This window comes from Hippocampus bargibanti, linkage group LG17, assembly GCF_051943395.1.
Source record: "Hippocampus bargibanti isolate YZ-2025 linkage group LG17, ASM5194339v1, whole genome shotgun sequence".
In the NCBI taxonomy this organism is placed as follows: domain Eukaryota; kingdom Metazoa; phylum Chordata; class Actinopteri; order Syngnathiformes; family Syngnathidae; genus Hippocampus; species Hippocampus bargibanti.
In genome coordinates, this window is record NC_142750.1 from 11,384,273 (window position 1) to 11,397,500 (window position 13,228).

General features: G+C 41.0%; 1 protein-coding gene, 1 long non-coding RNA gene and 2 other non-coding genes across 5 annotated transcripts in view; 3 read left to right on the forward strand and 1 right to left on the reverse strand.

The window, feature by feature from the left end:
• Nucleotides 1–506: 506 nt before the first annotated feature.
• Nucleotides 507–10,245, reverse strand: LOC148885744 (protein kinase C and casein kinase II substrate protein 3). Of its 2 annotated transcripts, none has more exons than XM_089019290.1 (10): nucleotides 10,090–10,245; nucleotides 7,956–8,023; nucleotides 5,153–5,309; nucleotides 4,091–4,326; nucleotides 3,843–3,998; nucleotides 2,981–3,156; nucleotides 2,347–2,467; nucleotides 1,863–1,933; nucleotides 1,701–1,780; nucleotides 507–1,574 (listed from the first exon to the last, which is right to left on the reverse strand). In XM_089019290.1, exons 2-10 carry the CDS (start codon nucleotides 8,013–8,015, stop codon nucleotides 1,465–1,467), a joined length of 1,167 nt encoding a protein of 388 aa, XP_088875416.1. In that variant the 5' UTR covers nucleotides 8,016–8,023; nucleotides 10,090–10,245; the 3' UTR covers nucleotides 507–1,464. The 2 variants fall into 2 exon arrangements, with proteins under 2 accessions (XP_088875416.1, XP_088875417.1); XM_089019291.1 differs by lacking the exon at nucleotides 10,090–10,245 and adding an exon at nucleotides 9,761–9,816.
• A 1,922-nt stretch (nucleotides 10,246–12,167) lies between these two features.
• The window catches only part of LOC148885745 (uncharacterized), a 1,274-nt gene continuing 213 nt past the window's right edge, over nucleotides 12,168–13,228 (forward strand). Inside the window, exons 1-3 of the long non-coding RNA XR_016118056.1 lie at nucleotides 12,168–12,233; nucleotides 12,794–12,886; nucleotides 13,079–13,228. The exon at nucleotides 13,079–13,228 is cut by the window's right edge and continues 213 nt beyond it. This is a non-coding gene — a long non-coding RNA (uncharacterized LOC148885745). The remainder of the gene's footprint in view (nucleotides 12,234–12,793; nucleotides 12,887–13,078) is intronic.
• LOC148885746 (small nucleolar RNA SNORD88) lies at nucleotides 12,607–12,697 on the forward strand. The gene has a single exon (XR_016118171.1). It is a non-coding gene; the product is annotated as a small nucleolar RNA SNORD88 (small nucleolar RNA).
• On the forward strand, nucleotides 12,924–13,013 carry LOC148885747 (small nucleolar RNA SNORD88). The gene has a single exon (XR_016118173.1). It is a non-coding gene; the product is annotated as a small nucleolar RNA SNORD88 (small nucleolar RNA).

Genomic DNA, 13,228 nt, shown 5'->3' on the forward strand with positions numbered 1-13,228 from the left:
TACCTCAGCAAGTTCGGCTGCTCTATTAATTAAGGCGCCACCTGGGCAGCTCCCCGTTGCCATGACGACGCAAAATTGCGTGCAGTCGGGACGGAAGGAAATGAAGGAATAAAATACATTTTCACTTGACGCCGCCAGCCTCTTTGGGGACGACGATGACGATGGAAAAGCGCCCTCTGCTGGAAGATTGTAATACAATACAATACAATACGACACTGATTTTAACAATAGCTGAAGCTGTAACAAAGCGCTCTACATGGACAACTATCCGAAATAGGAAATAAATCAGTCTCAAAGATAGTAGAAAGCACCAGGAAGTAAAACCAAAATCAAGTCAGAATCATACTGAGTCCAATGCCAAAGGTAAATACATGGGTGATACAGGTAAGGGGCAATGCACGCCATATTTTGCATGTGTAGTGCACAAGCAAAATACAACACTACCCCCATTTTTAAAAAATAGGTCAAGTTTCCGGGGCCTGCAAACATGCTCACACACTCACACGACAGTTCAAAAACTTTATTTCCTAAAAAACAAAATACATTTGGGGACGGGGTGTTTCACACAAATGAAGTGGATACGCCCAAAGTGGAATGCTTTTCATATGTGTACATTTACAGTGGAGATTTATAGCTATATATATTCAAAGGAACAAGTTTGCCAAAAGTGGTATTTCTTGCTTAATGTGGCTTCTCTCAAACAAGAAAGTGGAAGAAAATAAGACTTTGAGCACCGCACTTTAACATAAATACTGACAGGCATTTAGTATGTGTTTTGTTCACATTGCTTATGCGCTTGAAATGATGTAGAAATTGATGTACAATTTAGAATTTTCTTGGTCACGCCTGATGACTCGTGATAGAAAACAGCATCGCCACAAAGAATGTTACTGACAACAACAAAAAAAATCACACAATCGTAAATAACCTCTGTTACATATTTTCGTAACATCTGGTTTTATCTCGCATTTAGAACCGAAGTTCATAACTTACTTTCTTAATGTACATTTGCAATGTGAATTTGCTGACATACATTTGAAGTGTTTATTCAAAACAAAAATTTGTAATGTACCGTCACAAAATTATTTCATAACGTAACTTCGTAACCTCCGCAACGCAACATTGTGAGGTAACTCCATAAAATGCACTTGACAAGTGCATTGGAATGTAACTGTAGAATAGAACTTCCTAATAATATAATAAGGGCAATATAGTGGTAGCTAAGGTGAACTCTAGAAAATAAAAAGTAACACAGCATAGCCTTACAGTGTAAATTATCACCGTAAAAATAATCTCAATGTCTCTGCATGTTAAAATGCTCACAGATCTTTGGGTAACAGCTACATTTTTTTATATAATTGCTGTTGTTGTTGTTGTTTTTTGTCTTACAAAGCAAACATCCACAGGAGAAATCCACAGGAGAAATGTACCAACTAGGTTAAAAAAATAGATTTTCTTTTTCCACTAAACCACCTCCACGTAATTAGCGGGATAAAGTCCCTCCAGGCCACCATCCTTCACTCCTCTACACCAGCCCTGGTCATCCTCTTCCTCAGTCTTCAAAAACTCTTCTCCTGCAAATAAGAAGACGAATAGGATGATTTTGTTGTGTTGTGTCATTCATTCATTCATTCATTCATTCATTCATTCAGTCATCACAAAACAGTGTAAAACAAATCAAAGTTAGGAGTGACGGTTACCAGTTTTGAAGGAGAGTTCATCAGTTTCCTGGCCTACGTAGTCGTACAACGCTCTCACTTTCACACCAATACCCTTTGCGCTAAAAAAATAAAATAAAAATATTTAAAAAAGGAAAAACTTATCAAGCATCATCGTGATACTTTCACATTGAATTTTGTTACCTCTTTTCTAATGTTGAGTTCTCTCCAACCACCTCTTTCCCTTTGTTATTTTTTTTCTCAGGTGTCCATTCCTGAACATAAATTCAGTCGAGGGGGAAAAACAAACAAACATAATCGGTATATTAGCATGAGTAAATGTTAGCTCACTATTAGCATGTTCTGCAAAATCTTAGCGCATATTTTGACGTTATGGCTAAGATTTAATATTAGCTCGCATAATGTTTACAGTACAGGACATGCAGTTGAACGTGACTGCTGTTCCAGTATATTGGCGCCCTCTGTTGGTAAGATCTGAGACTGCAGGCAAATGATAACAGACCAGTCTCGTCGTTAACAAAGTCATTAGTCTCATAATTAATGTTGTTGCATTTAAGACATGTCACAGCAATGTGATTAATGACCTTTCAATAGCTACCGGTCGTTATTTGTGCCATCCTTTTCTTTTCATGTTTTTAATGCTAAGCTAATTAGCCACAAGAGTCACCTGAAAGTGCGGCCAGTCAGTGGGCATGCCAGGCCCATGCGTGTTCTTCCACCAACGGAGGTCCTCGTGCTCATCGATGGCTGCCACCGTATCGCGCAGTTGGCTGTAAACTTCCTTCGCACTGCGCAACCGAGAGAAAGGAGAGAGTGATTGATGATGTTTATCAACATGCAGATGATGAATTATGTGAATTTTATAAAGTGATGTGGTCATCAGCGAGGAGGAATAACAAGGCGAGATAATGCTGCATTTATTTACATATACAGTGCTTCCTGTGCGTCAAGATTATGAAGATATTCAGTGGTACCCTTGAAGTTCATTTAAATAAACTGTGTTACCTCCAAACTTAATTTAAATATACAGTGGCACCTTTAAAGTTATGTTAAGTTCTTTCGTAGTTGCTTTGAAGGTCTTTTCATAGAACATTGGTCAAGATTTATTTCAATATACTATGGCGCCTTTGATGTTGGTAGATCTTAATTTGAATGCATGTTTAGTACCATTGAAGTTGTGTTTTTAAATACACAGAAAGATCTTTGAAGTTTATTTAAATTGGGGTATACGTGAAGTTGACGCAAATATACAATTGTGAAACCGACAAAATGGATATGAATAGACCCCCGGGTGAGGCAACCTGTCATTGGTGGTGATGTCGAGGTGCTTGTCGAAAGAAAGGAAGGTCTGCTTGAGGAAGACGATCCTCTTGCGCTCCTCGTCCTGCGACTGGTCAAAGACGGCCTCCATCTCCTCCATGTAGCGGGGGGCGTAGCGATTGGTCTCCTCCAGTACTTTCTCATAGCGGGCTCGCACCTAGCGTGCACCACAAGATTAACTCAGTCACTGCCAGATGATGTGCAAAAATGTGTCCACTCCAGTGCCAGGGTTTTTGTCATTTTCACTCAAATTGCAGCATCTGCAGAATATTGAGTTTTAGGACTACATAAACATTCAATTCAGCGTAAGAAACCTTAGAGTCTCTTCTTTTATAAAAAAAAAAAAACAGTTAATTTCTAAGTTATATGGGTCTGGAGTTGTCTGAGCTTGAAATGGGGGCGGCTGTATACAATACAACACAATACAATACAATACATATATATCGATTTATATAGCGTTTTAACAACAGCTGAAGTTGTAACAAAGCGCTAACACGACAAAAGGCAAATGCTGCCCCTTCGTGGAAGGGAAAAACATTGTCAGAGGTCTGGCCAGCGCTTTATTGGCACCCCCCCGCCAGAAAAGCCAAAACCTGAACAAATTTGAGAATGGCGCTCTATGTCACACTATTCAATTTTCGAATAAATTCGGGACTGGCACCGAATACGTTAAAAGTGACTTATGATGCTTGTGATGTACTAAAGCAGAGGGTGGGCAGAATCCGACCTACCATCCACATACCAAATACTGTACTCTGCTTCTTCATTTCACCATTTCAGTTGATTTGATTGTTTACAAGAAGTCAGCTAAACAATTATTGACAAAAAATAATGGGTCATTACGTTGTGTGTCTCCTGCTGGACAATCTCTCGGTCCTCCTGAATCTTCTTCTGTTTGTCCGCCGTCATGTTCTGATTGGCCTGTGCCTGTGACTCACGCTCCCGGGCGGCGTGCTCCTTGCGACTTGCCTTGTGGTATGCCCGTCTGGCTTTGTCCAGCTGACAACACATAAAATAAGGTCACACTTGACATCCCATGCAATTAAAAATCTCAGTTTCTAACAGTCGGTAGGTAACTGACTATTACAAACCTTTTTGAGGCGTTTGGTCCAAGGCTTCTGTGCTCTGGCATAACCAGTCTCAGCGTCCTGGGCTTCTTTGAATCCCCCAAAGATCTTCTTGGCAAAGTTGTCCTTTTGCCACACCCTAAGCCTCTCTGCGTCTTCGGTCACCAAGGAGCGGCAGATGGATGCGTGCAGAGATGCCAGACGGTCGGCCGAAGACAGAAAACACTGCCAAGCCTTCTGTAGGGACCCGTACAGAGGACCTGAAGAAGAGAGGCGTGCCCAAGGTTAGCTGGAATCGGCTCCAGTTCATTGCCACAGTAACAGGTTACTAGCTGGAATTACCAGCTGAAAACATTCAGTAAAAAAACATATGTTAAGGTTTGGACAAAATACTTTTTTGCATAGTAGTGGGCTTTAGTCCTGAGAGAAGGTTCAAGGTCTGAGAAGTATTGGGACAAAGTTACTTACACTGTTGACAAAGTTTTACTTCATATAAATATGATGGTCCAGAGAAAATGTCATATTCTTGATTGAGAGAAAGTTTTAGTCGCAAGGGAAGGCTTTACCCCTAAAATAAGGTTTTTGTCTGAGAGAGGTGGTTCTAGTTTGAAGGAAAGTGTCCGTCTCAAGATGGTTTTAGTCCCAAAGGCTTTTGGTCCAGAGTGAAGCTACTACTCCTGGAAAAGGTTTTAGTCTAGTCCCAAGAAGTCATACTCAAAAAGACAGAAAAACGAGTCCAGATTTGAGGGGGGATATTAGAAAAGGCTCAGAGGGTCCTACAATTGGAACTGGGAAGCATCCTAAATCTTGACCAGAGGGGGCCTAGGTCAGATCCTTTAGATCTTTTTGGCAGTCTGGTTTAGTGAACTGCCTCCTCTAACATACCTGATTCAACTGATTAAGATTGTGATTGGGTTTTGAAAATGCTCACTGGTAAGTCACTTGGAACAAGTTTGTTGGAGGAGGGAAGACTTCTAAAATTGGATGGATAATGGTTCTCAAGGACCAGACTAGCGCAAGCCTGGTCTAGACTCCATAACTGGTTTGTAGGTTGGTTGTGTGCCTTAATGACAGTCAAGCACTTACTGGAGTCCACATGCGGCTTCCATTTATTGCTCCACTCTTTGAGCTGTACTGCATACTGACGCTCTACTCGGGCTCGTTCCTGGATGCATGTTGCCAGGTCGCCGCATGCCTGGAATGCCTCTTCCGTGCGTTGTACCGTGCGCTGGTAGTTTCCAGGCTAAAAGGCAAAGAGACAATGATTTATTCCTTCAAAATTGAGTGTTCTTATTAGCTAGGTAAACTAGGTTTGGTTTCTGATGAAACCTACATACAAAGGCAGATGTTTGTGGTACGACAAAGTTACACATTTCCTATCAGTGTTTGGCCTTTAGAGTTAAGAAGACAGCCACCAGAGGTCGCCAAATAACACCATGGTAGAGTCTTCTAATAGATAGAAGGGGGAGTTCGAGTTTGTGGATGTGGAGCTTGGACGTCACAGTCCAAAGTTTCCTGGCAACCTTCTAGTTTTCCGGCACTGAGTTTACTGTCAGTTCGACACTAAGTCACCTCCTTTCATAACATGACAGAAAATGAGCATGGAATTAAGATAAATAGGAAGGAACATTGAGTGTAAAAGGCCTTCGGAGAGGTATGAAATAATATGGCAATCCCACTGTCATTCCCATCAAAATGTCTATTTCAGTGTTTGTGAGAGTGAGTGTGTGAGTTTGTGGAAAGAAAGGTTAGTATGTGAGCCATTCAGACTGTGACAGCAACTGGCTGAGTGAGTGAAACAGTAAGAGAGTTGTGCGTGTGTATGAGTCTGTGCGTGGGTGTGTGTGTATGCCTGTGTCTTCCCTAAACAGAACCAGCTGTGGAATCCACTGGCGGGCCAATAGAAATAACGCAACACAAAACCAGTCGATAGATGCTACCATGCTAGCAGCAGGTTAATATACAGTATTGTGCATGCAATGGAATCTGGGAAGTCTGGAATGCTACCCCATGGCTAGCCTAATGAATGTAAATAGACATTTGTGTGCATGTGTCTGTGTGTGTGCTTGTGTGTGTGTGTGTGTGTGTGTGTGTGTGTGTGTGTGTGTGTGTGTGTGTGCGTGCGTGCGTGCGTGCGTGCGTGCGTGTGTGTGTGTGTGTGTGTGTGTGTGTGTGTCTGTGTGTGTGTGTCTGTATGTGGTTTCGTCTACATGAACACAATGCTAAGATGCTCATTGTTTTGCAATGCTAACATGGCAGAAATATATTACCCAAAATATAAAATCATTGAATATATTTTAAAAACATAATAAACAATTACAAAAAAATCAAACATGGTCAAATAAAAAATAAAATACAGAACACTAACACACATACAAAAACATTGCGTGCAAAAATGCTAGCATGCTAACAAGTATGGAAAGCACTCTGGCGGACCATGGGAAAATATTTCTTCAAAAGATTTGATAAAATGCTAACTTGTTCATGGTTGGTATCTAATATGAAACCTTAAAATTAGGAGCCACATATCCCAAATTTTACACATCAGATGAAGAAAGGGAGAAAAAGTCTGCTTTAAGAGAAAGGCTGGACATTCTGGGAATAGCAGTTGACTTGGAGGCATAGTTTTTTTGTGCCTCAACTGTGAGCTGTATCCAATTAGTCTAGCGTAGCATGCTAACTGGAAACAAAGAAGGGGGAGAGGGCACCTCTCTAATGAATGTCACATTGCCACAAAATGTTTTCTTATCCTGCATGAAGGCTACATTAAAACAAATGCAAGAAGCAATTTGATACATGTTTGATTTTATTATTATTTGTAAATAATCTATTTTGTCATGTAAAACTCAATCAGGAACGAATCCACATTCATGCTACCTTGTAATCGTGGCTGACTTCTATTTACGTTTAAACAAAGAACACTTTGTTAACTAGGAGCGATCCTCTGCCTCTAGCGCAGATGACACTGTCATGTGTTTAGTCTCGAGCCCCATCACACACGTGCAGACGGGTATGCGTATGCGTGCACACATACATACACAACCATTTTTTTCACGTTTTAATGGCCTTATTAAGGCAAAGTGATTAAAGTTTCACATTATTTTGCATGGATAAAATGCTAACAAGCTAACAGATGGTAGGCTAAGATTTGGCTATGCTTGGACATAAATCTGTGTAAATAAAGTGTTATAGCAGATTATTATAGTGAGGATTTGCAGTAATATCCTGGATTCCATTATTGTGACAACAGTAAATAATGGTCAGTTTTTTTATTGATTTATTGTTGAGAGACCTTGTAAGATTACAGTTTTTAAAGATATTTGCAAACATTTGATTTTACATTAGAAAACAATAATCCCCACTTTTGCTAGTTTACACGTTATCAACCAAACCAGTGATAAAATCATCATTTGAAATAGGTTTTGAATTGGTAAATACCAAAAGGTTTTACTTTTTTCTCCCCCATGTCAACTGTCAGAGCAAGTCGGACTTGTCACGTTTCGGTTTGCGACCAACGGGTGGCACTATCAGGCCCCGCCTGCAGCTGCACAGGTGTTGGTCATTTTGATTAGTGGTAGTCAGTCATTGTTTGTTTCACTCCGTCAGGTTTATTTTGTTTTGTCATGGTTTTGTTTGCTACTTTGGACTTTTATGTTCTGACGACTTTGTTGTTTGAGATTTTGTTCCTGCTGACTTTATTTGATACAAATTGTCAGACGCTGCTCTTCCCTTCTGCCTGCTTTTTGGGGGTCCACCACCACCACCACCACCACCTTTTTTCACCCTGACATCAACCACCACCATCAAATGAAGTTGCCAAAATGCTAACATGTTCACAGTTTATATGTTAACTTGTTGCAAGAGCTTTGTACATCTTACATCATCTTACCATCCAGAAGCTGCGATTATTCGCATCCTCGTGGTTGTTGTTGACTGGTAGCGTTGACATTTTGGTGTCTGCAAGATTTAGCAGTGTCTTGTTAGTTTCATGAAACATATAGCAAGCTAGCTAATCAAATAGCTTCAATATCATCAATGTGCCAAAAGGGACACATGGCTTCATCTGTAAACAGAAAACCAGGCGGGTCATATACGGTCATACTAATGACGCTAATATCGCTAAGCAATAACAAGGCTATCACGACCCCATGCATGAAAGCGGCCCTCAAATCAGTTCATGTTTTATTAACATCTCCTAATTTTCAACTCAGAGGTCTAAAAATAGCATCTGGTGGGAATTTTCCAGGCGTAACTTCCTGTCCAAATTCAACTTGATTCCCACACTTGCTAATGCTAGCACAACCTTTATCTTCCAATCCGTAGTGTCGAAGCATTTTTTGCCATTATGTATGGAATATCACATTCTCAGCATCTTTCCCCGTCTGTCTCGTTCCTTTTCTTTGGCGAGAAAGACATAACCCTCAAAGAGAGGCTACCCATTTGAACCCTGACCTCTATTTCCTGTGTTGTACAGCGAGGGGGGCTGTGGCTCTTCTTTTAAAAGGCCCTTTTAAAGTCATCTATTAGTCAAATAAGAATGTGATAATGTGATGCCATTGTATTCTGCTGGATAAAAAAACAAAAGTGTGTTGCTAAGTGGACCAATGTGTGAAAAGTAATCAGGAACTGATGAGATAATCTGTCAAACATTGAGACGAATGAATATTTCACGCGCACCTGTAAACATCGTAGTCGTTAATTACCTTTTATCAGTTAAATCAGAGAGGGTGAGTCACGTTAACTCCTTTTGTTGAATTGAGTAGCATGTAAAAAGTTGAAATTCTAAAGTCGCCACGTAAACATGATCATCTGAAGGCTTGGGTGTCAAAGTCAAGGCCAGCCACAACATTTTATTGGGCCCGCAAAAGCAAATCAAATTTGTGAGATTCCATGATGCTCGCTAAAACCCGAACAAAAATTTACAATTGTCCCACGTAAACCACAATAACAGTCATTATTTTTTACTTCAAATTAGAAAACTATTTATTCATTAACTCATTCACTGCCATTCGCAAATTTATTCGGAAATGAAAAATATGACGTACAACGCCATTCCTGAATTTGTAATCTAAAACTCAATATTCTATGGGTCCTGGAATTAGAGTGACAATGACGAAAACCCCAGCATTGGAGGGGGCACATTTTTGCACATTTGGCATTTAATGAGTTAATTTGTTGTGCGCTCGAGATATCTTGTGGTGGGGATTAAACATTCTCATGCACAGGTGTCAAAGTCAAGAGACGGGGGCCAAATCCGGCCCGCCGCCTCCTTTTTTTTCAGCGCCCGAAAGCAAACCAAACTTGTTAAATTCCATGATGCTTGCTAAAATCGTAACCAAATTTTCATATTTTTGGATGTTAACCACAATAACAGTCATTATTCTTGACTTCAGATTTGAAAACGTGTTATTCATTAATTTGTTGTGCGCTCTATATGTAATATGTGGATGGGATTAAACATTCTCATGGCTTCCCCAAATTCATAACGGCCCTCGAGAAGAAACCATAACGACAATGTGGCCCGCGGCATAAAATGACTTTGACACCCCTGTTCTAAAAAGACCTCAGATGATCCAACTTGAACGTCTTTATCCAAAGCACTGTTATAATAATAATAATAATAATAATAATAATAATAATAATAATAATAATAATAATAATAATAATACTAATACGTATGTTATTTCTAAGCACCTTTTAAAACTCTCAAGCTTGCAGAAGACCGCAACGGAGACAGCTGGACTCTAAATTGTTAAATTTAGACCATTTGAAGCAGTTTAAAAAAGTTCATGTGGTGCATCCTGGCAACTGAACGAGTATGAATCCAGCAGCCAGGCAGGCGTCATGTTAGACCTTCCTCCTTGCCCCCGTTTTCATCTGTCAGACATAAGTCAGCGCGTGCGCGCGCACACACACTCTCACATACTCACGCGCGCACTCACACGCACACACACACACAGACAGTGAGGGAAAAACAGCAAAGATAAAGAGCACAATGAGAAACACTCCCATTAGATACTTACCTAACCCGTAAAAGTTTTCTCCGGTTGTATCTCAACGCAATAACTTTTTACACAATCTTTTTTTACTCCTGTTGCACGGTGCCGCTCCCGATCGTCCCTCTTCCCTGGGACTTTTTTTCGCGCTTGTGTCAGATGAGTTGGTCTCCTCTTCCTCCTCCCTCCTCATGCCTCTTCGCCCCTCCTCCCTCAATTTTCCAACTCCTCTCTTTCCCTTGTTCAGCGCCCCCTTTTCACCCTTTCTCTACCCCCTTTTTTACCTCCCTGAAACAGCTGCGGGACTTGTCTGCATCACGAGCTTGTAAACGCTCCATTTTCAACTTCATGCACAGTTTTTTCTGTGTGTGTGTGTGTGTGTGTGTGTGTGTGTGTGTGTGTGTGTGTGTGTGTGTGTGTGTGTGTGTGTGTGTGTGTGTGTGTGTGTGCGTGCGTGCATCCCAGATGAGGCCATTACTAACTTTATTGCCCCACGAAAGAAGCTTGAAGCAGCACAAATTTTCACTCAGCAAGCACAGCTGGAAGAGACATCCGGCATGTGTGGTTCTCTCTCCCTCTCAATCTATCCCCCTCCCACATTCAGACACGCACACACACACACACACACACACACACACACACACACACACACACACACACGCACGCACGCACGCACGCACACACACACACACACACACAGCCCCAACAACGTGCAGCCGCATTTTGGCAGGAGGAAAAGTGGAACAAACATTTTGGAGGACAAAAACGATTCTCAGCGCGTGAAAGGCTAGGGGTAAAAAAGAAGGGGAAAAGAGGTGAAGGCGTAATAGGGGGTCCAGGAATCTTTGTGTGGGAGCCTGCAGATTTGATTAGAAACATTGTTTTGTTCCAAGAAAGTACCAAATTGAAAAGTTAATGTAATTTGAGATCGTAAAACTGTAAAAAAAAAAAAAAAAAAGTGTTTCCCTTTGGTGCATGTTATATTACATCACGTACCGTAGCTCCCGTGACGCTTGGCCGTGTTTCAACTTGCCCTGTCGTACGGCGGTTGATGCAGCTGCCGTGCAGTCATGCTAACAGCTGGAAGCAGCAGTGAGCATACGGTAATCCAGTCGTTAGTCATCCTCCCATCAAAGGCGGACAACAAGTCGTAACACACACTGTTTGGGATGTCATGTGGTTAGAACGATAGCAGACACCAGAGACAAGAGACGACGCCTTTCAAGTGCATTTTGAAGGTCACTCTAACACACTTGTCAAACTTGGCTCAGAGCTGCCCTCATAAATGATTATAATTCGCGTATAAATGTTATAGTACGCCGTACATTATTTGAAATTATTTAAAAAAACGCTAACACGCGGAAATGCAGATATTTTACAGCAGACATTTCTATCCGACCGTACGGAGCGATAAAAATATATGATTATTACTTTTGCTGATTTGCCGTGACTGTAGTCGCGATCGATCGGCGGCAGCATTGTTGTTGGCTACCAGCAGTTGAGACCAATTGGATTTGAGCCAAAATAGTCTGTAAAATCGGTTCACAAAAAAAAACTCCCGTATAAAAGTTGTAGTACGCCGTAGATTATTTGAAATGATTAAAAAACATATACAATACGGGGAAAACGTACAAGTTGGCAGGTATGCAGTGTAACGATTGCATCAAACATAATACCGTACGAAACAAAGAAGCGTGCACTTGTAAGATCATCCGCATATTAATTAATTGGGTCGTCATTTAATTAGTCTCTGTATGTGGAGGAGGCGCAGGGCAATGTTGTCACTATCCGTAAACATTTTTATTATATGTAATTAATCGTGTCATCAGTTAATCGGCAAGGCAGCGTTCAATTTGACGTACGTGTTAGTTCTTACAATTTAGAAAAAAAGACCAAATACAGAAAAAAAATCTGATTCAACACCAATGCATCAAGACGAACTGAACACAGAACATAATGGCTGTATTAATTGATACTCTTATTGTTGAATCAGCACCGAACTGGCAGATTTCTCTAAATGTAGTCTGGGAAACCTGGATTGAAGTACACCCTCCGTCCGCACGGTGGCAGTAAAGCACACAGAATGTGACCGGAAGCCAGTAAAGCGGACATAAAGCCAAGCAGCGAAGGAGGAGTCGCTCACTTTGACTCGTGACATTCTGTCGTGCAAGGTAAGATTCAACCTTAACTATAGAGAGGAATATATAACACAGATGTAATTTTTCTCCGCCTCAAGCAGCGAGGCAGTGACTGTGTGTCGTCTGTAATGTGTAATTTTTAACTGCAACTAATTTGACGCTTGTATTACAATTCTTTCCGAATGAAGGTAACAAGCGCGTTATTACGATGTATTAAGATAAAGTAGTCTTAATGGTTCCTGTCATTGATTAAAAGGCGAGAAAAAGTTTCATGGTGCACATTTGAACAGTGAAGTCTTGCTCCAATGGGCCTCTACACACGTGGTTAGCCTGCCAGGCAGTTCTGTAGCTCCAAGCTAACTCGAACTTTTTCAAATCGCCATTGCTTGATTTTTTTTGTATGAACATGCTCCTGTGATGACGTGCACTGGGCTCTGAGACCACATGGAGAATTTGTGCACCTTTGGCCTTGACAAGTCAAAGATACTGAGGAGGATCTAGCAAAAAAAAAAAAAAAATTTTATATATATATATATATATACACACACCATCTCTGACAACGACCTCGTAAATGTACACCAAAATCTTTGCAGATCTCCACTTCAGACCATAATTTGTGTGGATCTGTAAGGGTTGTGCATCTCTATGGCCTCATTGGGGATGCCAAGGCTGGTCGAGACATGGAGGTAATCGTTTTTTCTTTTTCACGAAATATTTTTTAAATTACTTCTATGATGGATTGCACTGGGCGCAGAAACTTACTGTTGATAAAAGTGCAGCTCTGCTCCTGACATGGCAGGGTCTGAGATGTGAAGATTTTGTTTTTCACACTTCAGGACATAAACCATCCACCTAAAGGATAGTTTTTCTTTTCAAAGTCTGTAGGTGATTAATCAAAAGAAGAACGAACTGCAACATTCTTGTGCACCCTAAGCTGCCCGCTGCAAAGTGTGTCCACTGACCCTGGATGCATTATCGGGGGCCACGCTGATGGCGAGTACCCGGTAGTCAGAAGGACGTGGGCCGGG